Below are 27,763 nucleotides of genomic sequence, written 5' to 3'. Positions count from 1 at the left end.
AGTAGAATGTGTAGGTACCTGTTGTAGTCAGCAACATGGAGGAGGAGGATGTAATGGAGGAGGAGGAAGTAGAATGTCTAGTTACCTGTTGTAGTCAGCAACATGGTGGAGGAGGAAGTGGAATGTCTAGGTACCTGCTGTAGTCAGCAACATGGAGGAGGAGGAAGTAGAATGTCTAGTTACCTGTTGTAGTGAGCAACATGGAGGAGGAGGATGTAATGGAGGAGGAGGAAGTAGAATGTGTAGGTACCTGTTGTAGTCAGCAACATGGAGGAGGAGGAAGTAGAATGTGTAGGTACCTGTTGTAGTCAGCAACATGGAGGAGGAGGAAGTAGAATGTGTAGGTACCTGTTGTAGTCAGCAACATGGAGGAGGAGGAAGTAGAATGTGTAGGTACCTGTTGTAGTCAGCAACATGGAGGAGGAGGAAGTAGAATGTGTAGGTACCTGTTGTAGTCAGCAACATGGAGGAGGAGAATGTAATGGAGGAGGAGGAAGTAGAATGTCTAGTTACCTGTTGTAGTCAGCAACATGGTGGAGGAGGAAGTGGAATGTGTAGGTACCTGTTGTAGTCAGCAACATGGAGGAGGAGGAAGTAGAATGTCTAGTTACCTGTTGTAGTCAGCAACATGGAGGAGGAGGAAGTAGAATGTGTAGGTACCTGTTGTAGTCAGCAACATGGAGGAGGAGGATGTAATGGAGGAGGAGGAAGTAGAATGTCTAGTTACCTGTTGTAGTCAGCAACATGGTGGAGGAGGAAGTGGAATGTGTAGGTACCTGTTGTAGTCAGCAACATGGAGGAGGAGGAAGTAGAATGTCTAGGTACCTGCTGTAGTCAGCAACATGGAGGAGGAGGATGTAATGGAGGAGGAGGAAGTAGAATGTCTAGTTACCTGTTGTAGTCAGCAACATGGAGGAGGAGGAAGTAGAATGTGTAGGTACCTGTTGTAGTCAGCAACATGGAGGAGGAGGATGTAATGGAGGAGGAGGAAGTAGAATGTCTAGTTACCTGTTGTAGTCAGCAACATGGTGGAGGAGGAAGTGGAATGTCTAGGTACCTGCTGTAGTCAGCAACATGGAGGAGGAGGAAGTAGAATGTCTAGTTACCTGTTGTAGTGAGCAACATGGAGGAGGAGGATGTCATGGAGGAGGAGGAAGTAGAATGTCTAGTTACCTGTTGTAGTCAGCAACATGGTGGAGGAGGAAGTAGAATGTGTAGGTACCTGTTGTAGTCAGCAACATGGAGGAGGAGGAAGTAGAATGTGTAGGTACCTGTTGTAGTCAGCAACATGGTGGAGGAGGAAGTGGAATGTGTAGGTACCGGTTGTAGTCAGCAACATGGAGGAGGAGGAAGTAGAATGTCTAGTTACCTGTTGTAGTCAGCAACATGGAGGAGGAGGAAGTAGAATGTGTAGGTACCTGTTGTAGTCAGCAACATGGAGGAGGAGGATGTAATGGAGGAGGAGGAAGTAGAATGTCTAGTTACCTGTTGTAGTCAGCAACATAGTGGAGGAGGAAGTGGAATGTGTAGGTACCTGTTGTAGTCAGCAACATGGAGGAGGAGGAAGTAGAATGTGTAGGTACCTGTTGTAGTCAGCAACATGGAGGAGGAGGATGTAATGGAGGAGGAGGAAGTAGAATGTCTAGTTACCTGTTGTAGTCAGCAACATGCTGGAGGAGGAAGTGGAATGTCTAGGTACCTGCTGTAGTCAGCAACATGGAGGAGGAGGAAGTAGAATGTCTAGTTACCTGTTGTAGTGAGCAACATGGAGGAGGAGGATGTAATGGAGGAGGAGGAAGTAGAATGTGTAGGTACCTGTTGTAGTCAGCAACATGGAGGAGGAGGAAGTAGAATGTGTAGGTACCTGTTGTAGTCAGCAACATGGAGGAGGAGGAAGTAGAATGTGTAGGTACCTGTTGTAGTCAGCAACATGGAGGAGGAGGAAGTAGAATGTGTAGGTACCTGTTGTAGTCAGCAACATGGAGGAGGAGGAAGTAGAATGTGTAGGTACCTGTTGTAGTCAGCAACATGGAGGAGGAGGATGTAATGGAGGAGGAGGAAGTAGAATGTCTAGTTACCTGTTGTAGTCAGCAACATGGAGGAGGAGGAAGTAGAATGTCTAGTTACCTGTTGTAGTCAGCAACATGGAGGAGGAGGAAGTAGAATGTGTAGGTACCTGTTGTAGTCAGCAACATGGAGGAGGAGGATGTAATGGAGGAGGAGGAAGTAGAATGTCTAGTTACCTGTTGTAGTCAGCAACATGGTGGAGGAGGAAGTGGAATGTGTAGGTACCTGTTGTAGTCAGCAACATGGAGGAGGAGGAAGTAGAATGTGTAGGTACCTGTTGTAGTCAGCAACATGGAGGAGGAGGATGTAATGGAGGAGGAGGAAGTAGAATGTCTAGTTACTTGTTGTAGTCAGCAACATGGTGGAGGAGGAAGTGGAATGTCTAGGTACCTGCTGTAGTCAGCAACATGGAGGAGGAGGAAGTAGAATGTCTAGTTACCTGTTGTAGTGAGCAACATGGAGGAGGAGGATGTAATGGAGGAGGAGGAAGTAGAATGTGTAGGTACCTGTTGTAGTCAGCAACATGGAGGAGGAGGAAGTAGAATGTGTAGGTACCTGTTGTAGTCAGCAACATGGAGGAGGAGGAAGTAGAATGTGTAGGTACCTGTTGTAGTCAGCAACATGGAGGAGGAGGAAGTAGAATGTGTAGGTACCTGTTGTAGTCAGCAACATGGAGGAGGAGGAAGTAGAATGTGTAGGTACCTGTTGTAGTCAGCAACATGGAGGAGGAGGATGTAATGGAGGAGGAGGAAGTAGAATGTCTAGTTACCTGTTGTAGTCAGCAACATGGAGGAGGAGGAAGTAGAATGTGTAGGTACCTGTTGTAGTCAGCAACATGGAGGAGGAGGATGTAATGGAGGAGGAGGAAGTAGAATGTCTAGTTACCTGTTGTAGTCAGCAACATGGTGGAGGAGGAAGTGGAATGTCTAGGTACCTGCTGTAGTCAGCAACATGGAGGAGGAGGAAGTAGAATGTCTAGTTACCTGTTGTATGGAGCAACATGGAGGAGGAGGATGTAATGGAGGAGGAGGAAGTAGAATGTCTAGTTACCTGTTGTAGTCAGCAACATGGTGGAGGAGGAAGTGGAATGTCTAGGTACCTGCTGTAGTCAGCAACATGGAGGAGGAGGAAGTAGAATGTCTAGTTACCTGTTGTAGTGAGCAACATGGAGGAGGAGGATGTAATGGAGGAGGAGGAAGTAGAATGTCTAGTTACCTGTTGTAGTCAGCAACATGGTGGAGGAGGAAGTGGAATGTCTAGGTACCTGTTGTAGTCAGCAACATGGAGGAGGATGAAGTAGAATGTCTAGTTACCTGTTGTAGTCAGCAACATGGAGGAGGAGGAAGTAGAATGTCTAGTTACCTGTTGTAGTCAGCAACATGGAGGAGGAGGAAGTAGAATGTCTAGTTACCTGTTGTAGTCAGCAACATGGAGGAGGAGGAAGTAGAATGTCTAGTTACCAGTTGTAGTCAGCAACATGGAGGAGGATGAAGTAGAATGTCTAGTTACCTGTTGTAGTGAGCAACATGGAGGAGGAGGAAGTAGAATGTCTAGTTACCTGTTGTAGTCAGCAACATGGAGGAGGAGGAAGTAGAATGTCTAGTTACCTGTTGTAGTCAGCAACATGGAGAAAGAGGAAGTAGAATGTCTAGTTACCTGTTGTAGTCAGCAACATGGAGGAGGAGGAAGTAGAATGTCTAGTTACCTGTTGTAGTCAGCAAGATGGAGGAGGAGGAAGTAGAATGTCTAGTTACCTGTTGTAGTCAGCAACATGGAGGAGGAGGAAGTAGAATGTCTAGTTACCTGTTGTAGTCTACAAAGCGGATGAGTAGCGGATAAAAGGCATAGAGGTCTCTGATCAGGATGGTAAACTCATCCAGGATGAGTAGTTCAGCCTCAGACATCTCCCCTCGTCCCTCGGCCTTCATCTGTTCCTCATCCTGCAGTACGGTGGCAGCCTTCTTCCTCAACTTCTCCATCAGCGGCAGAAAGTGGGTCTTCAACAGCCCCCCCTTTGCCTTACCAATGATGGGCTGAGAGAACACTGGAGGCGAGAACAGAATAGAGAAGGACAGTTAGAGAGAGAGACTTGTGGGAAACAACGATGGTGGTGTTTCACTCTAGATGATTTTACAGTTTGTTTTCTAATTTAAACAACGATGGTGGTGTTTCACTCAGGATGATTCTACAGTTTGTTTTCTTATTTAAACAACGATGGTGGTGTTTCACTCTGGATGATTCTACAGTTTGTTTTCTTATTTAAACAACGATGGTGGTGTTTCACTCAGGATGATTCTACAGTTTGTTTTCTTATTTAAACAACGATGGTGGTGTTTCACTCTGGATGATTCTACAGTTTGTTTTCTTATTTAAACAACGATGGTGGTGTTTCACTCTGGATGATTCTACAGTTTGTTTTCTTATTTAAACAACGATGGTGGTGTTTCACTCTGGATGATTCTACAGTTTGTTTTCATTTAGAAACAATGCATTTTGGTTGCTGTGTCCCGTGACATCAACACATGATCACCACCACATGCAGTAACAACACATATCCAGTATGGGAAACTGCTTGGTCATGTGGGTGACAGATGCTCCTACGGCATAGAAGGGTTGAAGACAAGTAAAGTGTGGTTAACAGTTGGGTTTCTGAGCACCCACCCACCTGCCGGTCAACCAGGCTTCCCCGGCGATCAACATGCAATTTTAGCATTTAATTTGTTCTCGACCAATTACTACTCTTCCTGAGGTTCAAACAGGAAACAAAACAACAAATAAAATATATAAAATACATCATAGGCATAATATAATATACATAACACTACATAACACCACAGAAAACTACATCATCTCCTGCCTCTGCCTCACGCTTCAGAGATGACTCCGTCCCAATAAGCCGTTCCTGTTGGAACAAGCCGGTCAATGTTACCCACCTACAGTTATTTATCCGTTATCCGTTCTTTTTTACGAAATCAGGGCCTGTAGGACCTGTCTGGTCAACCGAGATGTCAAGAAAACAGAGCGCCGTCTCATCATGGCCTGTTTCCATTGATCATCCTTGAGATGTTTCTCCAACTTAGATTGGATTCCACCTGTCTTAAATTCTATTTATTGGACATGATTTGAAAAGGTACACACCTGTCTATATAAGGTCCCACAGTTGACAGTGTATGTCAGAACAAAAACCAAGACATGAGGTCAAAAGAATTGTCAATAGAGCTCCGAGACAGGATTTTGTCGAGGCACAGATCTGGGGAATGGTACACCAAAACATTTCTGCAGCATTGAAGGTCCCCAAGAACGCAGTGGCCTCCATCATTCTTAAATGGAAGAAGGTAGGAACCACCAAGAATCTTGTTTCTAAAAACCCTGTTTTTGCTTTGTCATCATGGGGAATTGTGTGTAGATCGATGAGGGTCTTGTAGTGATTCCTACGTCGAAGATGTGAAAAATATTTATTGATCTGACGACGCACTTGGAACACTTCCATCTTTCCTCTATATTCTATAACCACGTTTAGCTACCGCTGCATCAAAGGACTCTATAACCACGTTTAGCTACCGCTGCATCAAAGGAATCTATAACCACGTTTAGCTACCGCTGCATCAAAGGACTCTATAACCACGTTTAGCTACCGCTGCATCAAAGGACTCTATAACCACGTTTAGCTACGGCTGCATCAAAGGAATCTATAACCACGTTTAGCTACCGCTGCATCGAAGGAATCTATAACCACGTTTAGCTACCGCTGCATCAAAGGACTCTATAACCACGTTTAGCTACCGCTGCATCAAAGGAATCTATAACCACGTTTAGCTACTGCTGCATCAACGGACTCTATAACCACGTTTAGCTACCGCTGCATCAAAGGACTCTATAACCACGTTTAGCTACCGCTGCATCAAAGGAATCTATAACCACGTTTAGCTACCGCTGCATCAAAGGACTCTATAACCACGTTTAGCTACCGCTGCATCAAAGGAATCTATAACCACGTTTAGCTACCGCTGCATCACAGGAATCTATAACCACGTTTAGCTACCGCTGCATCAAAGGACTCTATAACCACGTTTAGCTACCACTGCATCAAAGGACTCTATAACCACGTTTAGCTACCGCTGCATCAAAGGACTCTATAACCACGTTTAGCTACCGCTGCATCAAAGGACTCTATAACCACGTTTAGCTACCGCTGCATCAAAGGACTCTATAACCACGTTTAGCTACCGCTGCATCAAAGGACTCTATAACCACGTTTAGCTACCGCTGCATCAAAGGACTCTATAACCACGTTTAGCTACCGCTGCATCAAAGGACTCTATAACCACGTTTAGCTGCCGCTGCATCAAAGGAATCTATAACCACGTTTAGCTACCGCTGCATCAAAGGACTCTATAACCACGTTTAGCTACCGCTGCATCAAAGGACTCTATAACCACGTTTAGCTGCCGCTGCATCAAAGGACTCTATAACCACGTTTAGCTACCGCTGCATCAAAGGAATCTATAACCACGTTTAGCTACCGCTGCATCAAATGAATCTATAACCACGTTTAGCTACCGCTGCATCAAAGGAATCTATAACCACGTTTAGCTGCCGCTGCATCAAAGGAATCTATAACCACATTTAGCTACCGCTGCATCAAAGGAATCTATAACCACGTTTAGCTACCGCTGCATCAAAGGAATCTATAACCACATTTAGCTACCGCTGCATCAAAGGAATCTATAACCACGTTTAGCTACCGCTGCATCAAAGGAATTATTGATCATTCCTCTATATTCTATAACCACGTTTTGCTACTGCTGCATCAAAGGAATTATTGATATTTCCTGTATATTCTATAACCACGTTTAGCTACCGCTGCATCAAAGGAATTATTGATCTTTCCTGTATATTCTATAACCACGTTTAGCTACCGCTGCATCAAAGGAATCTATAACCACATTTAGATACCGCTGCATTAAAGGACTCTATAACCACGCTTAGCTACCGCTGCATCAAAGGACTCTATAACCACGTTTAGCTACCGCTGCATCAAAGGACTCTATAACCACGCTTAGCTACCGCTGCATCAAAGGACTCTATAACCACGCTTAGCTACCGCTGCATCAAAGGACTCTATAACCACGTTTAGCTGCCGCTGCATCAAAGGAATCTATAACCACGTTAGCTACCGCTGCATCAAAGGACTCTATAACCACGTTTAGCTACCGCTGCATCAAAGGACTCTATAACCACGTTTAGCTGCCGCTGCATCAAAGGACTCTATAACCACGTTTAGCTACCGCTGCATCAAAGGACTCTATAACCACGTTTAGCTACCGCTGCATCAAAGGACTCTATAACCACGTTTAGCTACCGCTGCATCAAAGGACTCTATAACCACGCTTAGCTACCGCTGCATCAAAGGACTCTATAACCACGTTTAGCTACCGCTGCATCAAAGGACTCTATAACCACGTTTAGCTACCGCTGCATCAAAGGACTCTATAACCACGTTTAGCTACCGCTGCATCAAAGGACTCTATAACCACGTTTAGCTACCGCTGCATCAAAGGACACTATAACCACGTTTAGCTACCGCTGCATCAAAGGAATCTATAACCACGTTTAGCTACCGCTGCATCAAAGGACTCTATAACCACGTTTAGCTACCGCTGCATCAAAGGAATCTATAACCACATTTAGCTACCGCTGCATCAAAGGACTCTATAACCACGTTTAGCTACCGCTGCATCAAAGGAATCTATAACCACGTTTAGCTACCGCTGCATCAAAGGACTCTATAACCACATTTAGCTACCGCTGCATCAAAGGACTCTATAACCACGTTTAGCTACCGCTGCATCAAAGGAATCTATAACCACGTTTAGCTACCGCTGCATCAAAGGAATCTATAACCACGTTAGCTACCGCTGCATCAAAGGACTCTATAACCACGTTTAGCTACCGCTGCATCATAGGACTCTATAACCACGTTAGCTACCGCTGCATCAAAGGACTCTATAACCACGTTTAGCTACCGCTGCATCAAAGGACTCTATAACCACGTTTAGCTACCGCTGCATCAAAGGACTCTATAACCACGTTTAGCTACCGCTGCATCAAAGGACTCTATAACCACGTTTAGCTACCGCTGCATCAAAGGACTCTATAACCACGTTTAGCTACCGCTGCATCAAAGGACTCTATAACCACGTTTAGCTACCGCTGCATCAAAGGACTCTATAACCACGTTTAGCTACCGCTGCATCAAAGGACTCTATAACCACGTTTAGCTACCGCTGCATCAAAGGACTCTATAACCACGTTTAGCTACCGCTGCATCAAAGGACTCTATAACCACGTTTAGCTACCGCTGCATCAAAGGACTCTATAACCACGCTTTAGCTACCGCTGCATCAAAGGACTCTATAACCACGTTTAGCTACCGCTGCATCAAAGGACTCTATAACCACGCTTAGCTACCGCTGCATCAAAAGAATCTATAACCACGTTTAGCTACCGCTGCATCAAAGGACTCTATAACCACGCTTAGCTACCGCTGCATCAAAGGAATCTATAACCACGTTTAGCTACCGCTGCATCACAGGAATCTATAACCACGTTTAGCTACCGCTGCATCAAAGGACTCTATAACCACGTTTAGCTACCGCTGCATCAAAGGACTCTATAACCACGTTTAGCTACCGCTGCATCAAAGGAATCTATAGCCACGTTTAGCTACCGCTGCATCAAAGGACTCTATAACCACGTTTAGCTACCGCTGCATCAAAGGACTCTATAACCACGTTTAGCTACCGCTGCATCAAAGGACTCTATAACCACGTTTAGCTACCGCTGCATCAAAAGAATCTATAACCACGTTTAGCTACCGCTGCATCAAAGGACTCTATAACCACGTTTAGCTACCGCTGCATCAAAGGAATCTATAACCACGTTTAGCTACCGCTGCATCAAAGACTCTATAACCACGTTAGCTACCGTTTAGCTATCATCAAAGGACTCTATAACCACGTTTAGCTACCGCTGCATCAAAGGACTCTATAACCACGTTTAGCTACCGCTGCATCAAAGGACTCTATAACCACGTTTAGCTACCGCTGCATCAAAGGACTCTATAACCACGTTTAGCTACCGCTGCATCAAAGGACTCTATAACCACGCTTAGCTACCGCTGCATCAAAGGACTCTATAACCACGTTTAGCTACCGCTGCATCAAAGGACTCTATAACCACGTTTAGCTACCGCTGCATCAAAGGACTCTATAACCACGTTTAGCTACCGCTGCATCAAAGGACTCTATAACCACGTTTAGCTACCGCTGCATCAAAGGACTCTATAACCACGTTTAGCTACCGCTGCATCAAAGGACTCTATAACCACGTTTATCAAAGGACTACCGCTGCATCAAAGGACTCTATAACCACGTTTAGCTACCGCTGCATCAAAGGACTCTATAACCACGTTTAGCTACCGCTGCATCAAAGGAATCTATAACCACGTTTAGCTACCGCTGCATCAAAGGACTCTATAACCACGTTTAGCTACCGCTGCATCAAAGGAATCTATAACCACGTTTAGCTACCGCTGCATCAAAGGACTCTATAACCACGTTTAGCTACCGCTGCATCAAAGGAATCTATAACCACGTTTAGCTACCGCTGCATCAAAGGAATCTATAACCACGTTTAGCTACCGCTGCATCAAAGGACTCTATAACCACGTTTAGCTACCGCTGCATCAAAGGACTCTATAACCACGTTTAGCTACCGCTGCATCAAAGGACTCTATAACCACGTTTAGCTACCGCTGCATCAAAGGACTCTATAACCACGTTTAGCTACCGCTGCATCAAAGGACTCTATAACCACGTTTAGCTACCGCTGCATCAAAGGACTCTATAACCACGTTTAGCTACCGCTGCATCAAAGGACTCTATAACCACGTTTAGCTACCGCTGCATCAAAGGACTCTATAACCACGTTTAGCTACCGCTGCATCAAAGGACTCTATAACCACGTTTAGCTACCGCTGCATCAAAGGACTCTATAACCACGTTTAGCTACCGCTGCATCAAAGGACTCTATAACCACGTTTAGCTACCGCTGCATCAAAGGAATCTATAACCACGTTTAGCTACCGCTGCATCAAAGGACTCTATAACCACGTTTAGCTACCGCTGCATCAAAGGAATCTATAACCACGTTTAGCTACCGCTGCATCAAAGGACTCTATAACCACGCTTAGCTACCGCTGCATCAAAGGAATCTATAACCACGTTTAGCTACCGCTGCATCAAAGGAATCTATAACCACGTTTAGCTACCGCTGCATCAAAGGACTCTATAACCACGTTTAGCTACCGCTGCATCAAAGGACTCTATAACCACGCTTAGCTACCGCTGCATCAAAGGACTCTATAACCAATGCTTAGCTACCGCTGCATCAAAGGACTCTATAACCACGTTTAGCTACCGCTGCATCAAAGGACTCTATAACCACGTTTAGCTACCGCTGCATCAAAGGACTCTATAACCACGTTTAGCTACCGCTGCATCAAAGGACTCTATAACCACGTTTAGCTACCGCTGCATCAAAGGACTCTATAACCACGTTTAGCTACCGCTGCATCAAAGGACTCTATAACCACATTTAGCTACCGCTGCATCAAAGGAATCTATAACCACGTTTAGCTACCGCTGCATCAAAGGAATCTATAACCACGTTTAGCTGCCGCTGCATCAAAGGAATCTATAACCACGTTTAGCTACCGCTGCATCAAAGGAATCTATAACCACGTTTAGCTGCCGCTGCATCAAAGGAATCTATAACCACATTTAGCTACCGCTGCATCAAAGGAATCTATAACCACGTTTAGCTACCGCTGCATCAAAGGAATTATTGATCATTCCTCTATATTCTATAACCACGTTTAGCTACTGCTGCATCAAAGGAATTATTGATCTTTCCTGTATATTCTATAACCACGTTTAGCTACCGCTGCATCAAAGGAATTATTGATCTTTCCTGTATATTCTATAACCACGTTTAGCTACCGCTGCATCAAAGGAATCTATAACCACATTTAGATACCGCTGCATTAAAGGACTCTATAACCACGTTTAGCTACCGCTGCATCAAAGGACTCTATAACCACGTTTAGCTACCGCTGCATCAAAGGACTCTATAACCACGTTTAGCTACCGCTACATCAAAGGAATCTATAACCAAGTTTAGCTACCGCTGCATCAAAAGAATTATTGATCTTTCCTGTATATTCTATAACCACGTTTAGCTACCGCTGCATCAATGGAACTATTGATCTTTCCTGTATATTCTATAACCACGTTTAGCTACCGCTGCATCAAAGGAATCTATAACCACGTTTAGCTACCGCTGCATCAAAGGAATCTATAACCACATTTAGCTACCGCTGCATCAAAGGAATCTATAACCACGTTTAGCTACCGCTGCATCAAAGGAATTATTGATCATTCCTCTATATTCTATAACCACGTTTAGCTACTGCTGCATCAAAGGAATTATTGATCTTTCCTGTATTTCTATAACCACGTTTAGCTACCGCTGCATCAAAGGAATTATTGATCTTTCCTGTATATTCTATAACCACGTTTAGCTACCGCTGCATCAAAGGAATCTATAACCACATTTAGATACCGCTGCATTAAAGGACTCTATAACCACGTTTAGCTACCGCTGCATCAAAGGAATTATTGATCTTTCCTGTATATTCTATAACCACGTTTAGCTACCGCTGCATCAAAGGAATCTATAACCACATTTAGATACCGCTGCATTAAAGGACTCTATAACCACGTTTAGCTACCGCTGCATCAAAGGACTCTATAACCACGTTTAGCTACCGCTGCATCAAAGGACTCTATAACCACGTTTAGCTGCCGCTGCATCAAAGGAATCTATAACCACGCTTAGCTACCGCTGCATCAAAGGACTCTATAACCACGCTTAGCTACCGCTGCATCAAAGGACTCTATAACCACGCTTAGCTGCCGCTGCATCAAAGGACTCTATAACCACGTTTAGCTACCGCTGCATCAAAGGAATCTATAACCACGTTTAGCTACCGCTGCATCAAATGAATCTATAACCACGTTTAGCTACCGCTGCATCAAAGGAATCTATAACCACGTTTAGCTGCCGCTGCATCAAAGGAATCTATAACCACATTTAGCTACCGCTGCATCAAAGGAATCTATAACCACGTTTAGCTACCGCTGCATCAAAGGAATCTATAACCACATTTAGCTACCGCTGCATCAAAGGAATCTATAACCACGTTTAGCTACCGCTGCATCAAAGGAATTATTGATCATTCCTCTATATTCTATAACCACGTTTTGCTACTGCTGCATCAAAGGAATTATTGATATTTCCTGTATATTCTATAACCACGTTTAGCTACCGCTGCATCAAAGGAATTATTGATCTTTCCTGTATATTCTATAACCACGTTTAGCTACCGCTGCATCAAAGGAATCTATAACCACATTTAGATACCGCTGCATCAAAGGACTCTATAACCACGTTTAGCTACCGCTGCATCAAAGGACTCTATAACCACGTTTAGCTACCGCTGCATCAAAGGACTCTATAACCACGTTTAGCTACCGCTGCATCAAAGGACTCTATAACCACGTTTAGCTACCGCTGCATCAAAGGACTCTATAACCACGTTTAGCTGCCGCTGCATCAAAGGAATCTATAACCACGTTTAGCTACCGCTGCATCAAAGGACTCTATAACCACGTTTAGCTACCGCTGCATCAAAGGACTCTATAACCACGTTTAGCTGCCGCTGCATCAAAGGACTCTATAACCACGTTTAGCTACCGCTGCATCAAAGGACTCTATAACCACGTTTAGCTACCGCTGCATCAAAGGACTCTATAACCACGTTTAGCTACCGCTGCATCAAAGGACTCTATAACCACGTTTAGCTACCGCTGCATCAAAGGACTCTATAACCACGTTTAGCTACCGCTGCATCAAAGGACTCTATAACCACGTTTAGCTACCGCTGCATCAAAGGACTCTATAACCACGTTTAGCTACCGCTGCATCAAAGGACTCTATAACCACGTTTAGCTACCGCTGCATCAAAGGACACTATAACCACGTTTAGCTACCGCTGCATCAAAGGAATCTATAACCACGTTTAGCTACCGCTGCATCAAAGGACTCTATAACCACGTTTAGCTACCGCTGCATCAAAGGAATCTATAACCACGTTTAGCTACCGCTGCATCAAAGGACTCTATAACCACGTTTAGCTACCGCTGCATCAAAGGAATCTATAACCACGTTTAGCTACCGCTGCATCAAAGGACTCTATAACCACGTTTAGCTACCGCTGCATCAAAGGACTCTATAACCACGTTTAGCTACCGCTGCATCAAAGGAATCTATAACCACGTTTAGCTACCGCTGCATCAAAGGACTCTATAACCACGTTTAGCTACCGCTGCATCAAAGGACTCTATAACCACGTTTAGCTACCGCTGCATCAAAGGACTCTATAACCACGTTTAGCTACCGCTGCATCAAAAGAATCTATAACCACGTTTAGCTACCGCTGCATCAAAGGACTCTATAACCACGTTTAGCTACCGCTGCATCAAAGGAATCTATAACCACGTTTAGCTACCGCTGCATCACAGGAATCTATAACCACGTTTAGCTACCGCTGCATCAAAGGACTCTATAACCACGTTTAGCTACCGCTGCATCAAAGGACTCTATAACCACGTTTAGCTACCGCTGCATCAAAGGAATCTATAGCCACGTTTAGCTACCGCTGCATCAAAGGACTCTATAACCACGTTTAGCTACCGCTGCATCAAAGGACTCTATAACCACGTTTAGCTACCGCTGCATCAAAGGACTCTATAACCACGTTTAGCTACCGCTGCATCAAAAGAATCTATAACCACGTTTAGCTACCGCTGCATCAAAGGACTCTATAACCACGTTTAGCTACCGCTGCATCAAAGGAATCTATAACCACGTTTAGCTACCGCTGCATCAAAGGACTCTATAACCACGTTTAGCTACCGCTGCATCATAGGACTCTATAACCACGTTTAGCTACCGCTGCATCAAAGGACTCTATAACCACGTTTAGCTACCGCTGCATCAAAGGACTCTATAACCACGTTTAGCTACCGCTGCATCAAAGGACTCTATAACCACGTTTAGCTACCGCTGCATCAAAGGACTCTATAACTACGTTTAGCTACCGCTGCATCAAAGGACTCTATAACCACGTTTAGCTACCGCTGCATCAAAGGACTCTATAACCACGTTTAGCTACCGCTGCATCAAAGGACTCTATAACCACGTTTAGCTACCGCTGCATCAAAGGACTCTATAACCACGTTTAGCTACCGCTGCATCAAAGGACTCTATAACCACGTTTAGCTACCGCTGCATCAAAGGACTCTATAACCACGTTTAGCTACCGCTGCATCAAAGGACTCTATAACCACGTTTAGCTACCGCTGCATCAAAGGACTCTATAACCACGTTTAGCTACCGCTGCATCAAAGGACTCTATAACCACGCTTAGCTACCGCTGCATCAAAAGAATCTATAACCACGTTTAGCTACCGCTGCATCAAAGGACTCTATAACCACGTTTAGCTACCGCTGCATCAAAGGAATCTATAACCACGTTTAGCTACCGCTGCATCACAGGAATCTATAACCACGTTTAGCTACCGCTGCATCAAAGGACTCTATAACCACGTTTAGCTACCGCTGCATCAAAGGACTCTATAACCACGTTTAGCTACCGCTGCATTAAAGGAATCTATAGCCACGTTTAGCTACCGCTGCATCAAAGGACTCTATAACCACGTTTAGCTACCGCTGCATCAAAGGACTCTATAACCACGTTTAGCTACCGCTGCATCAAAGGACTCTATAACCACGTTTAGCTACCGCTGCATCAAAAGAATCTATAACCACGTTTAGCTACAGCTGCATCAAAGGACTCTATAACCACGTTTAGCTACCGCTGCATCAAAGGAATCTATAACCACGTTTAGCTACCGCTGCATCAAAGGACTCTATAACCACGTTTAGCTACTGCTGCATCAAAGGACTCTATAACCACGTTTAGCTACCGCTGCATCAAAGGACTCTATAACCACGCTTAGCTACCGCTGCATCAAAGGACTCTATAACCACGTTTAGCTACCGCTGCATCAAAGGACTCTATAACCACGTTTAGCTACCGCTGCATCAAAGGACTCTATAACCACGTTTAGCTACCGCTGCATCAAAGGACTCTATAACCACGCTTTAGCTACCGCTGCATCAAAGGACTCTATAACCACGTTTAGCTACCGCTGCATCAAAGGACTCTATAACCACGTTTAGCTACCGCTGCATCAAAGGACTCTATAACCACGTTTAGCTACCGCTGCATCAAAGGACTCTATAACCACGTTTAGCTACCGCTGCATCAAAGGACTCTATAACCACGTTTAGCTACCGCTGCATCAAAGGACTCTATAACCACGTTTAGCTACCGCTGCATCAAAGGACTCTATAACCACGTTTAGCTACCGCTGCATCAAAGGACTCTATAACCACGTTTAGCTACCGCTGCATCAAAGGAATCTATAACCACGTTTAGCTACCGCTGCATCAAAGGACTCTATAACCACGTTTAGCTACCGCTGCATCAAAGGAATCTATAACCACGTTAGCTACCGCTGCATCAAAGGACTCTATAACCACGTTTAGCTACCGCTGCATCAAAGGAATCTATAACCACGTTTAGCTACCGCTGCATCAAAGGAATCTATAACCACGTTTAGCTACCGCTGCATCAAAGGACTCTATAACCACGTTTAGCTACCGCTGCATCAAAGGACTCTATAACCACGTTTAGCTACCGCTGCATCAAAGGACTCTATAACCACGTTTAGCTACCGCTGCATCAAAGGACTCTATAACCACGTTTAACCGCCATCAAAGGACTTATAACCACGTTTAGCTACCGCTGCATCAAAGGACTCTATAACCACGCTTAGCTACCGCTGCATCAAAGGACTCTATAACCACGTTTAGCTACCGCTGCATCAAAGGACTCTATAACCACGTTTAGCTACCGCTGCATCAAAGGACTCTATAACCACGTTTAGCTACCGCTGCATCAAAGGACTCTATAACCACGTTTAGCTACCGCTGCATCAAAGGACTCTATAACCACGTTTAGCTACCGCTGCATCAAAGGACTCTATAACCACGTTTAGCTACCGCTGCATCAAAGGAATCTATAACCACGTTTAGCTACCGCTGCATCAAAGGACTCTATAACCACGTTTAGCTACCGCTGCATCAAAGGAATCTATAACCACGTTTAGCTACCGCTGCATCAAAGGACTCTATAACCACGTTTAGCTACCGCTGCATCAAAGGAATCTATAACCACGTTTAGCTACCGCTGCATCAAAGGAATCTATAACCACGTTTAGCTACCGCTGCATCAAAGGACTCTATAACCACGTTTAGCTACCGCTGCATCAAAGGACTCTATAACCACGTTTAGCTACCGCTGCATCAAAGGACTCTATAACCACGTTTAGCTACCGCTGCATCAAAGGACTCTATAACCACGTTTAGCTACCGCTGCATCAAAGGACTCTATAACCACGTTTAGCTACCGCTGCATCAAAGGACTCTATAACCACGTTTAGCTACCGCTGCATCAAAGGACTCTATAACCACGTTTAGCTACCGCTGCATCAAAGGACTCTATAACCACGTTTAGCTACCGCTGCATCAAAGGACTCTATAACCACGTTTAGCTACCGCTGCATCAAAGGAATCTATAACCACGTTTAGCTACCGCTGCATCAAAGGAATCTATAACCACGTTTAGCTGCCGCTGCATCAAAGGAATCTATAACCACGTTTAGCTACCGCTGCATCAAAGGAATCTATAACCACGTTTAGCTGCCGCTGCATCAAAGGAATCTATAACCACATTTAGCTACCGCTGCATCAAAGGAATCTATAACCACGTTTAGCTACCGCTGCATCAAAGGAATTATTGATCATTCCTCTATATTCTATAACCACGTTTAGCTACTGCTGCATCAAAGGAATTATTGATCTTTCCTGTATATTCTATAACCACGTTTAGCTACCGCTGCATCAAAGGAATTATTGATCTTTCCTGTATATTCTATAACCACGTTTAGCTACCGCTGCATCAAAGGAATCTATAACCACATTTAGATACCGCTGCATTAAAGGACTCTATAACCACGTTTAGCTACCGCTGCATCAAAGGACTCTATAACCACGTTTAGCTACCGCTGCATCAAAGGACTCTATAACCACGTTTAGCTACCGCTACATCAAAGGAATCTATAACCAAGTTTAGCTACCGCTGCATCAAAAGAATTATTGATCTTTCCTGTATATTCTATAACCACGTTTAGCTACCGCTGCATCAATGGAACTATTGATCTTTCCTGTATATTCTATAACCACGTTTAGCTACCGCTGCATCAAAGGAATCTATAACCACGTTTAGCTACCGCTGCATCAAAGGAATCTATAACCACATTTAGCTACCGCTGCATCAAAGGAATCTATAACCACGTTTAGCTACCGCTGCATCAAAGGAATTATTGATCATTCCTCTATATTCTATAACCACGTTTAGCTACTGCTGCATCAAAGGAATTATTGATCTTTCCTGTATTTCTATAACCACGTTTAGCTACCGCTGCATCAAAGGAATTATTGATCTTTCCTGTATATTCTATAACCACGTTTAGCTACCGCTGCATCAAAGGAATCTATAACCACATTTAGATACCGCTGCATTAAAGGACTCTATAACCACGTTTAGCTACCGCTGCATCAAAGGAATTATTGATCTTTCCTGTATATTCTATAACCACGTTTAGCTACCGCTGCATCAAAGGAATCTATAACCACATTTAGATACCGCTGCATTAAAGGACTCTATAACCACGTTTAGCTACCGCTGCATCAAAGGACTCTATAACCACGTTTAGCTACCGCTGCATCAAAGGACTCTATAACCACGTTTAGCTACCGCTGCATCAAAGGACTCTATAACCACGTTTAGCTACCGCTGCATCAAAGGACTCTATAACCACGTTTAGCTGCCGCTGCATCAAAGGAATCTATAACCACGTTTAGCTACCGCTGCATCAAAGGACTCTATAACCACGTTTAGCTACCGCTGCATCAAAGGACTCTATAACCACGTTTAGCTGCCGCTGCATCAAAGGACTCTATAACCACGTTTAGCTACCGCTGCATCAAAGGAATCTATAACCACGTTTAGCTACCGCTGCATCAAAGGACTCTATAACCACGTTTAGCTACCGCTGCATCAAAGGACTCTATAACCACGTTTAGCTACCGCTGCACCAAAGGACTCTATAACCACGTTTAGCCACCGCTGCATCAAAGGACTCTATAACCACGTTTAGCTACCGCTGCATCAAAGGACTCTATAACCACGTTTAGCTACCGCTGCATCAAAGGACTCTATAACCACGTTTAGCTACCGCTGCATCAAAGGACTCTATAACCACGTTTAGCTACCGCTGCATCAAAGGAATCTATAACCACGTTTAGCTACCGCTGCATCAAAGGACTATATAACCACGTTTAGCTACCGCTGCATCAAAGGACTCTATAACCACGTTTAGCTACCGCTGCATCAAAGGAATCTATAACCACGTTTAGCTACTGCTGCATCAACGGACTCTATAACCACGTTTAGCTACCGCTGCATCAAAGGACTCTATAACCACGTTTAGCTACCGCTGCATCAAAGGACTCTATAACCACGCTTAGCTACCGCTGCACCAAAGGACTCTATAACCACGCTTAGCCACCGCTGCATCAAAGGACTCTATAACCACGTTTAGCTACCGCTGCATCAAAGGACTCTATAACCACGTTTAGCTACCGCTGCATCAAAGGACTCTATAACCACGTTTAGCTACCGCTGCATCAAAGGACTCTATAACCACGTTTAGCTACCGCTGCATCAAAGGAATCTATAACCACGTTTAGCTACCGCTGCATCAAAGGACTCTATAACCACGTTTAGCTACCGCTGCATCAAAGGACTCTATAACCACGCTTAGCTACCGCTGCATCAAAGGAATCTATAACCACGTTTAGCTACTGCTGCATCAACGGACTCTATAACCACGTTTAGCTACCGCTGCATCAAAGGACTCTATAACCACGTTTAGCTACCGCTGCATCAAAGGAATCTATAACCACGTTTAGCTACCGCTGCATCAAAGGACTCTATAACCACGTTTAGCTACCGCTGCATCAAAGGAATCTATAACCACGTTTAGCTACCGCTGCATCACAGGAATCTATAACCACGTTTAGCTACCGCTGCATCAAAGGACTCTATAACCACGTTTAGCTACCGCTGCATCAAAGGACTCTATAACCACGTTTAGCTACCGCTGCATCAAAGGACTCTATAACCACGCTTAGCTACCGCTGCATCAAAGGACTCTATAACCACGTTTAGCTACCGCTGCATCAAAGGACTCTATAACCACGTTAGCTACCGCTGCATCAAAGGACTCTATAACCACGTTTAGCTACCGCTGCATCAAAGGACTCTATAACCACGTTTAGCTACCGCTGCATCAAAGGACTCTATAACCACGTTTAGCTACCGCTGCATCAAAGGACTCTATAACCACGTTTAGCTACCGCTGCATCAAAGGACTCTATAACCACGTTTAGCTACCGCTGCATCAAAGGACTCTATAACCACGTTTAGCTACCGCTGCATCAAAGGACTCTATAACCACGTTTAGCTACCGCTGCATCAAAGGACTCTATAACCACGTTTAGCTACCGCTGCATCAAAGGACTCTATAACCACGTTTAGCTACCGCTGCATCAAAGGACTCTATAACCACGTTTAGCTACCGCTGCATCAAAGGAATCTATAACCACGTTTAGCTGCCGCTGCATCAAAGGAATCTATAACCACATTTAGCTACCGCTGCATCAAAGGAATCTATAACCACGTTTAGCTACCGCTGCATCAAAGGACTCTATAACCACGTTTAGCTACCGCTGCATCAAAGGAATCTATAACCACGTTTAGCTACCGCTACATCAAAGGAATCTATAACCAAGTTTAGCTACCGCTGCATCAAAGGAATTATTGATCTTTCCTGTATATTCTATAACCACGTTTAGCTACCGCTGCATCAATGGAACTATTGATCTTTCCTGTATATTCTATAACCACGTTTAGCTACCGCTGCATCAAAGGAATCTATAACCACGTTTAGCTACCGCTGCATCAAAGGAATCTATAACCACATTTAGCTACCGCTGCATCAAAGGAATCTATAACAACGTTTAGCTACCGCTGCATCAAAGGAATTATTGATCTTTCCTGTATATTCTATAACCACGTTTAGCTACCGCTGCATCAAAGGAATTATTGATCTTTCCTGTATATTCTATAACCACGTTTAGCTACCGCTGCATCAAAGGAATCTATAACCACATTTAGATACCGCTGCATTAAAGGACTCTATAACCACATTTAGCTACCGCTGCATCAAAGGACTCTATAACCACGTTTAGCTACCGCTGCATCAAAGGACTCTATAACCACGTTTAGCTACCGCTGCATCAAAGGAATCTATAACCACGTTTAGCTACCGCTACATCAAAGGAATCTATAACCAAGTTTAGCTACCGCTGCATCAAAGGAATTATTGATCTTTCCTGTATATTCTATAACCACGTTTAGCTACCGCTGCATCAATGGAACTATTGATCTTTCCTGTATATTCTATAACCACGTTTAGCTACCGCTGCATCAAAGGAATCTATAACCATGTTTAGCTACCGCTGCATCAAAGGAATCTATAACCAAGTTTAGCTACCGCTGCATCAAAGGAATCTATAACCACGTTTAGCTACCGCTGCATCAAAGGAATTATTGATCATTCCTCTATATTCTATAACCACGTTTAGCTACTGCTGCATCAAAGGAATTATTGATCTTTCCTGTATATTCTATAACCACGTTTAGCTACCGCTGCATCAAAGGAATTATTGATCTTTCCTGTATATTCTATAACCACGTTTAGCTACCGCTGCATCAAAGGAATCTATAACCACATTTAGATACCGCTGCATTAAAGGACTCTATAACCACGTTTAGCTACCGCTGCATCAAAGGACTCTATAACCACGTTTAACTACCGCTGCATCAAAGGACTCTATAACCACGTTTAGCTACCGCTGCATCAAAGGAATCTATAACCACGTTTAGCTACCGCTACATCAAAGGAATCTATAACCAAGTTTAGCTACCGCTGCATCAAAGGAATTATTGATCTTTCCTGTATATTCTATAACCACGTTTAGCTACCGCTGCATCAATGGAACTATTGATCTTTCCTGTATATTCTATAACCACGTTTAGCTACCGCTGCATCAAAGGAATCTATAACCACGTTTAGCTACCGCTACATCAAAGGAATCTATAACCAAGTTTAGCTACCGCTGCATCAAAGGAATTATTGATCTTTCCTGTATATTCTATAACCACGTTTAGCTACCGCTGCATCAATGGAACTATTGATCTTTCCTGTATATTCTATAACCATGTTTAGCTACCGCTGCATCAAAGGAATTATTGATCTTTCCTGTATATTCTATAACCACGTTTAGCTACCGCTGCATCAAATGAATTAGTGATCTTTCCTGTATATTCTATAACCACGTTTAGCTACCGCTGCATCAAAGGAATTATTGATCTTTCCTGTATATTCTATAACCACGTTTAGCTACCGCTGCATCAAAGGACTCTATAACCACGTTTAGCTACCGCTGCATCAAAGGAATCTATAACCACGTTTAGCTACCGCTGCATCAAAGGAATCTATAACCACGTTTAGTGTGCTTCAGAGATGGCCAGAATAGTAATGTGTTCTGATGTTAATTGCTAACTTCATGGACCTTGTTTCTCAGGCTACATATGTTAGTATGGGCTATTTTCAGTCCTTTTCTGGGTTGCTTGATTGTTTTTAATGATCCGAGGTAGACATGTCCATGACATTTACTTTTGACTCAATGCTACTGAGTGGCCTGCCCACAGTGGGCTTCTTCCTAAGGCAGACAGTTTTCAGTACAAACAAGGGAATTCAATTCTATGTGCCGATATGATTATTGCTGACGATCCCCTCTGACGACGTATGAGGTCGTGGTAACTACACACACACACACACACACACACACACACACACACACACACACACACACAAAACAACCAAGACATTGACAAGCAGGCTGAAGTGCTTTTGACCATGTGGTAGATAGAAGGTGTGTCTCTACCTGCAAGCCGTTTCATCCAGGCCCCCTCGTCGATCCCCAGGTTATTGTAGATAATCTTCAGGATGTTGCCCAGTAGACTATTCATGTGGTCTGAGGTGAGGTGAGTACAGCAGCTGTCTGCAGTCTCTGGAGGGTTGTTCTCGGGCCGTGCTCCCACCAGTGAGACATGTAGCTGCATAGCATGGGCAGCACCACCTGAGGATAAGGACAGGGGAGGAATGCTCATGTTGAATGTTTAAGCAATGTTTTCTTTTCAATCATGTTCTTATCTCTTGTAAGCTCAGGGATCCAGACCAACATTTTGCCCTGGTGTCACTGGGGCCACCAACCTTTTCAGTTGTTGACACCAGCCCATGATTTGGTGGTACCAGCCCATGATTTGGTGGCACCAACCCATGATTTGGTGGCACCAGTCCATGATGTGGTGGCACCAACCCATGATTTGGTGGCACCAGTCCATGATTTGGTGGTACCAGTCCATGATTTGGTGGTACCAGTCCATGATGTGGTGACACCAACCCATGATTTGGTGGTACCAGCCCATGATTTGGTGGTACCAACCCATTATTTGGTGGCACCAGCCCATGATTTGGTGATACCAGCCCATGATTTGGTGGTACCAGCCCATGATTTGTTGGTACCAGCCCATGATGTGGTGATACCAGTCCATGATTTGGTGGTACCAGCCCATGATTTGGTGATACCAGTTCATGATTTGGTGGTACCAACCCATGATTTGGTGATACCAGCCCATGATTTGGTGGTACCAGCCCATGATTTGGTGGTACCAGCCCATTATTTGGTGGTACCAGCCCATGATTTGGTGGTACCAGCCCATGATTTGGTGGCACCCCCCCCCCAACATTTATTAAGAGGTGTAATTGACGACTCACATGGTATTCAATAAATACGTCCAAGCAGGAATGCATGATTCAAAATATTTTGATATGCAACCAAATCCAGTGATTGTCATACATTTGAGGTTGACAATTAGGTTATTTCTGTTATATTTTACTCTCAAAATAGGGTATTTGTATTTATTATGGATCCCCATTAGTTCCTGCCAAGGCAGCAGCTACTCTTCCTGGGGTTTATTATGGATCCCCATTAGTTCCTACCAAGGCAGCAGCTACTCTTCCTGGGGTTTATTATGGATCGCCATGAGTTCCTGCCAAGGCAGCAGCTACTCTTCCTGGGGTTTATTATGGATCCCCACTAATTCCTGCCAAGGCAGCAGCTACTCTTCCTGGGGTTTATTATGGATCGTCATTAGTTCCTGCCAAGGCAGCAGCTACTCTTCCTGGGGTTTATTATGGATCCCCATTAATTCCTGCCAAGGCAGCAGCTAGTCTTCCTGGGGTTTATTATGGATCCCCATTATTTCCTGCCAAGGCAAAAGCTACTCTTCCTGGGGTTTATTATGGATCCCCATTATTTCCTGCCAAGGCAAAAGCTACTCTTCCTGGGGTTTATTATGGATCCCCATTAGTTCCTACCAAGGCAGCAGCTACTCTTCCTGGGGTTTATTATGGATCGCCATGAGATCCTGCCAAGGCAGCAGCTACTCTTCCTGGGGTTTATTATGGATCCCCACTAATTCCTGCCAAGGCAGCAGCTACTCTTCCTGGGGTTTATTATGGATCCCCATTAGTTCCTGCCAAGGCAAAAGCTACTCTTCCTGGGGTTTATTATGGATCCCCATTATTTCCTGCCAAGGCAAAAGCTACTCTTCCTGGGGTTTATTATGGATCCCCATTAGTTCCTACCAAGGCAGCAGCTACTCTTCCTGGGGTTTATTATGGATCGCCATGAGTTCCTGCCAAGGCAGCAGCTACTCTTCCTGGGGTTTATTATGGATCCCCACTAATTCCTGCCAAGGCAGCAGCTACTCTTCCTGGGGTTTATTATGGATCGTCATTAGTTCCTGCCAAGGCAGCAGCTACTCTTCCTGGGGTTTATTATGGATCCCCATTAGTTCCTGCCATGGCAGCAGCTACTCTTCCTGGGGTTTATTATGGATCCCCATTAATTCCTGCCAAGGCAAAAGCTACCCTTCCTGGGGTTTATTATGGATCCCCATTAGTTCCTGCCGAGGCAGCAGCTACTCTTCCTGGGGTTTATTATGGATCCCCATTAGTTCCTGCGAAGGCAGCAGCTACTCTTCCTGGGGTTTATTATGGATCCCCAATAGTTCCAGCCAAGGCAGCAGCTACTCTTCCTGGGGTTTATTATGGATCCCCATTAGTTCCTGCCATGGCAGCAGCTACTCTTCCTGGGGTTTATTATGGATCCCCAATAGTTCCAGCCAAGGCAGCAGCTACTCTTCCTGGGGTTTATTATGGATCCCCATTAGTTCCTGCCAAGGCAGCAGCTACTCTTCCTGGGGTTTATTATGGATCCCCAATAGTTCCAGCCAAGGCAGCAGCTACTCTCCTGGGGTTTATTATGGATCCCCATTAGTTCCTGCCATGGCAGCAGCTACTCTTCCTGGGGTTTATTATGGATCCCCATTAGTTCCTGCCAAGGCAAAAGCTACCCTTCCTGGGGTTTATTATGGATCCCCATTAGTTCCTGCCAAGGCAGCAGCTACTCTTCCTGGGGTTTATTATGGATCCCCATTAGTTCCTGCCAAGGCAGCAGCTACTCTTCCTGGGGTTTATTATGGATCCCCATTAGTTCCTGCCAGGGCAGCAGCTACTCTTCCTGGGGCTTATTGTGGATCCCCATTAGTTCCTGTCAAGGCAGCAGCTACTCTTCCTGGGGTTTATTATGGATCCCCATTAGTTCCTGCCAGGGCAGCAGCTACTCTTCCTGGGGCTTATTGTGGATCCCCATTAGTTCCTGCCAGGGCAGCAGCTACTCTTCCTGGGGTTTATTATGGATCCCCATTAGTTCCTGTCAAGGCAGCAGCTACTCTTCCTGGGGTTTATTATGGATCCCCATTAGTTCCTGCCAAGGCAGCAGCTACTCTTCCTGGGGTTTATTATGGATCCCCATTAGTTCCTGTCAAGGCAGCAGCTACTCTTCCTGGGGTTTATTATGGATCCCCATTAGTTCCTGCCAAGGCAGCAGCTACTCTTCCTGGGGTTTATTATGGATCCCCATTAGTTCCTGTCAAGGCAGCAGCTACTCTTCCTGGGGTTTATTATGGATCCCCATTAGTTCCTGTCAAGGCAGCAGCTACTCTTCCTGGGGTTTATTATGGATCCCCATTAGTTCCTGCCAAGGCAGCAGCTACTCTTCCTGTGGTCCAGCAAAATTAAGGCAGTTAAACAATTTAAAAAAAACATACATTCACAACAGATGTCACAACATATTAAGTGTGTTCCCTCAGGTCCCTACTATACTACCACATATCTACAACACAAAGTACATGTCTACGTGTCTGTAGAGTGCGTATGTTATCATGTGTGTGTGTCTATGTTTGTGTTGCTTCACAGTCCCCACTGTTCCATAAGGTGTATTTTATCTGTTTTTTAAGTCTGATTCTACTGCTTGTATCAGTTACCTGATGTGGAATAGAGTTCCATGTAGTCATGGCTCTATGTAGTACTGTGGAATAGAGTTCCATGTAGTCATGGCTCTATGTAGTACTGTGGAATAGAGTTCCATGTAGTCATGGCTCTATGTAGTACTGTGGAATAGAGTTCCATGTAGTCATGGCTCTATGTAGTACTGTGGAATAGAGTTCCATATAGTCATGGCTCTCTGTAGTACTGTGGAATAGAGTTCCGTGTAGTCGTGGCTCTATGTAGTACTGTGGAATAGAGTTCCATGTAGTCGCGGCTCTATGTAGTACTGTGGAATAGAGTTCCATGTAGTCGTGGCTCTATGTAGTACTGTGGAATAGAGTTCCGTGTAGTCGTGGCTCTATGTAGTACTGTGGAATAGAGTTCCATGTAGTCGTGGCTCTATGTAGTACTGTGGAATAGAGTTCCGTGTAGTCGTGGCTCTATGTAGTACTGTGGAATAGAGTTCCATGTAGTCGTGGCTCTATCTAGTACTGTGGAATAGAGTTCCATGTAGTCATGGCTCTATGTAGTACTGTGGAATAGAGTTCCATGTGGTCATGGCTCTATGTAGTACTGTGGAATAGAGTTCCATGTAGTCGTGGCTCTATGTAGTACTGTGGAATAGAGTTCCATGTAGTCGTGGCTCTATGTAGTACTGTGGAATAGAGTTCCATGTGGTCATGGCTCTATGTAGTACTGTGGAATAGAGTTCCATGTAGTCACGGCTCTATGTAGGACTTTGGAATAGAGTTCCATGTAGTCATGGCTCTATGTAGTACTGTGGAATAGAGTTCCATGTAGTCATGGCTCTATGCAGTACTGTGGAATAGAGTTCCATGTAGTCATGGCTCTATGTAGTACTGTGGAATAGAGTTCCATGTAGTCATGGCTCTATGTAGTACTGTGGAATAGAGTTCCATGTAGTCATGGCTCTATGTAGTACTGTGGAATAGAGTTCCATGTAGTCATGGCTCTATGTAGTACTGTGGAATAGAGTTCCATGTGGTCATGGTTCTATGTAGTACTGTGGAATAGAGTTCCATGTAGTCATGGCTCTATGTAGTACTGTGGAATAGAGTTCCATGTAGTCATGGCTCTATGTGGTACTGTGGAATAGAGTTCCATGTAGTCATGGCTCTATGTAGTACTGTGGAATAGAGTTCCATGTAGTCATGGCTCTATGTGGTACTGTGGAATAGAGTTCCATGTAGTCATGGCTCAATGTAGTACTGTGCACCTCCCATAGTCTGTTCTGGACTTGGGGACTGTGAAGAGACCTCTGGTGACATGTCTTGTGGGGTATGAATGGGGTGTCTGAGCTGTGTGTGAGTTAGTAGTTCAAACAGACAGCTCAGTGCTTTCAACATGTCAATACCTCTCATAAATACAAGTAGTGATGAAGTCAATCTCTCCTCCATTTTCCACCAGGAGAGATTGACATGCATATTATTAATATTAGATCTCTGTGTACAGCCAAGGACCAGTCATGCTGCACTGTTCTGAGCCTAAGCACCAGAACGGTCTAGTAAGGGACTGCAAACCAAATGAAAGTCACCACCCAATGCTATGGGACCCCTGAAGAGAGATAGATATTACAGGAAGGAAGAGAGAAGGTAGTTTATGAAGGATTAAGGGCATATACATTCATCAGGGTACATCTGTCATTCTGTAACCATCCTGATGCTACCACACATCTACCATCCTGATGCTACCGCACATCTACCATCCTGATGCTA

General features: G+C 44.5%; 1 protein-coding gene across 1 annotated transcript in view; it reads right to left on the bottom strand.

The window, feature by feature from the left end:
- The window catches only part of LOC135513359 (ryanodine receptor 2-like), a 382,179-nt gene that overhangs the window by 112,934 nt on the left and 241,482 nt on the right, over positions 1-27,763 (bottom strand). The window contains 3 exon segments of the mRNA XM_064936287.1: positions 3,871-4,111; positions 22,516-22,656; positions 22,659-22,710. Coding sequence (XP_064792359.1) covers positions 3,871-4,111; positions 22,516-22,656; positions 22,659-22,710 — 434 coding nt within the window.

Source organism: Oncorhynchus masou, chromosome 24, assembly GCF_036934945.1.
Source record: "Oncorhynchus masou masou isolate Uvic2021 chromosome 24, UVic_Omas_1.1, whole genome shotgun sequence".
Classification (NCBI taxonomy): Eukaryota; Metazoa; Chordata; class Actinopteri; order Salmoniformes; family Salmonidae; genus Oncorhynchus; species Oncorhynchus masou.
The sequence above is the reverse complement of the archived record's forward strand: the minus strand, read 5'-3'. Positions and strand labels throughout refer to the sequence as shown.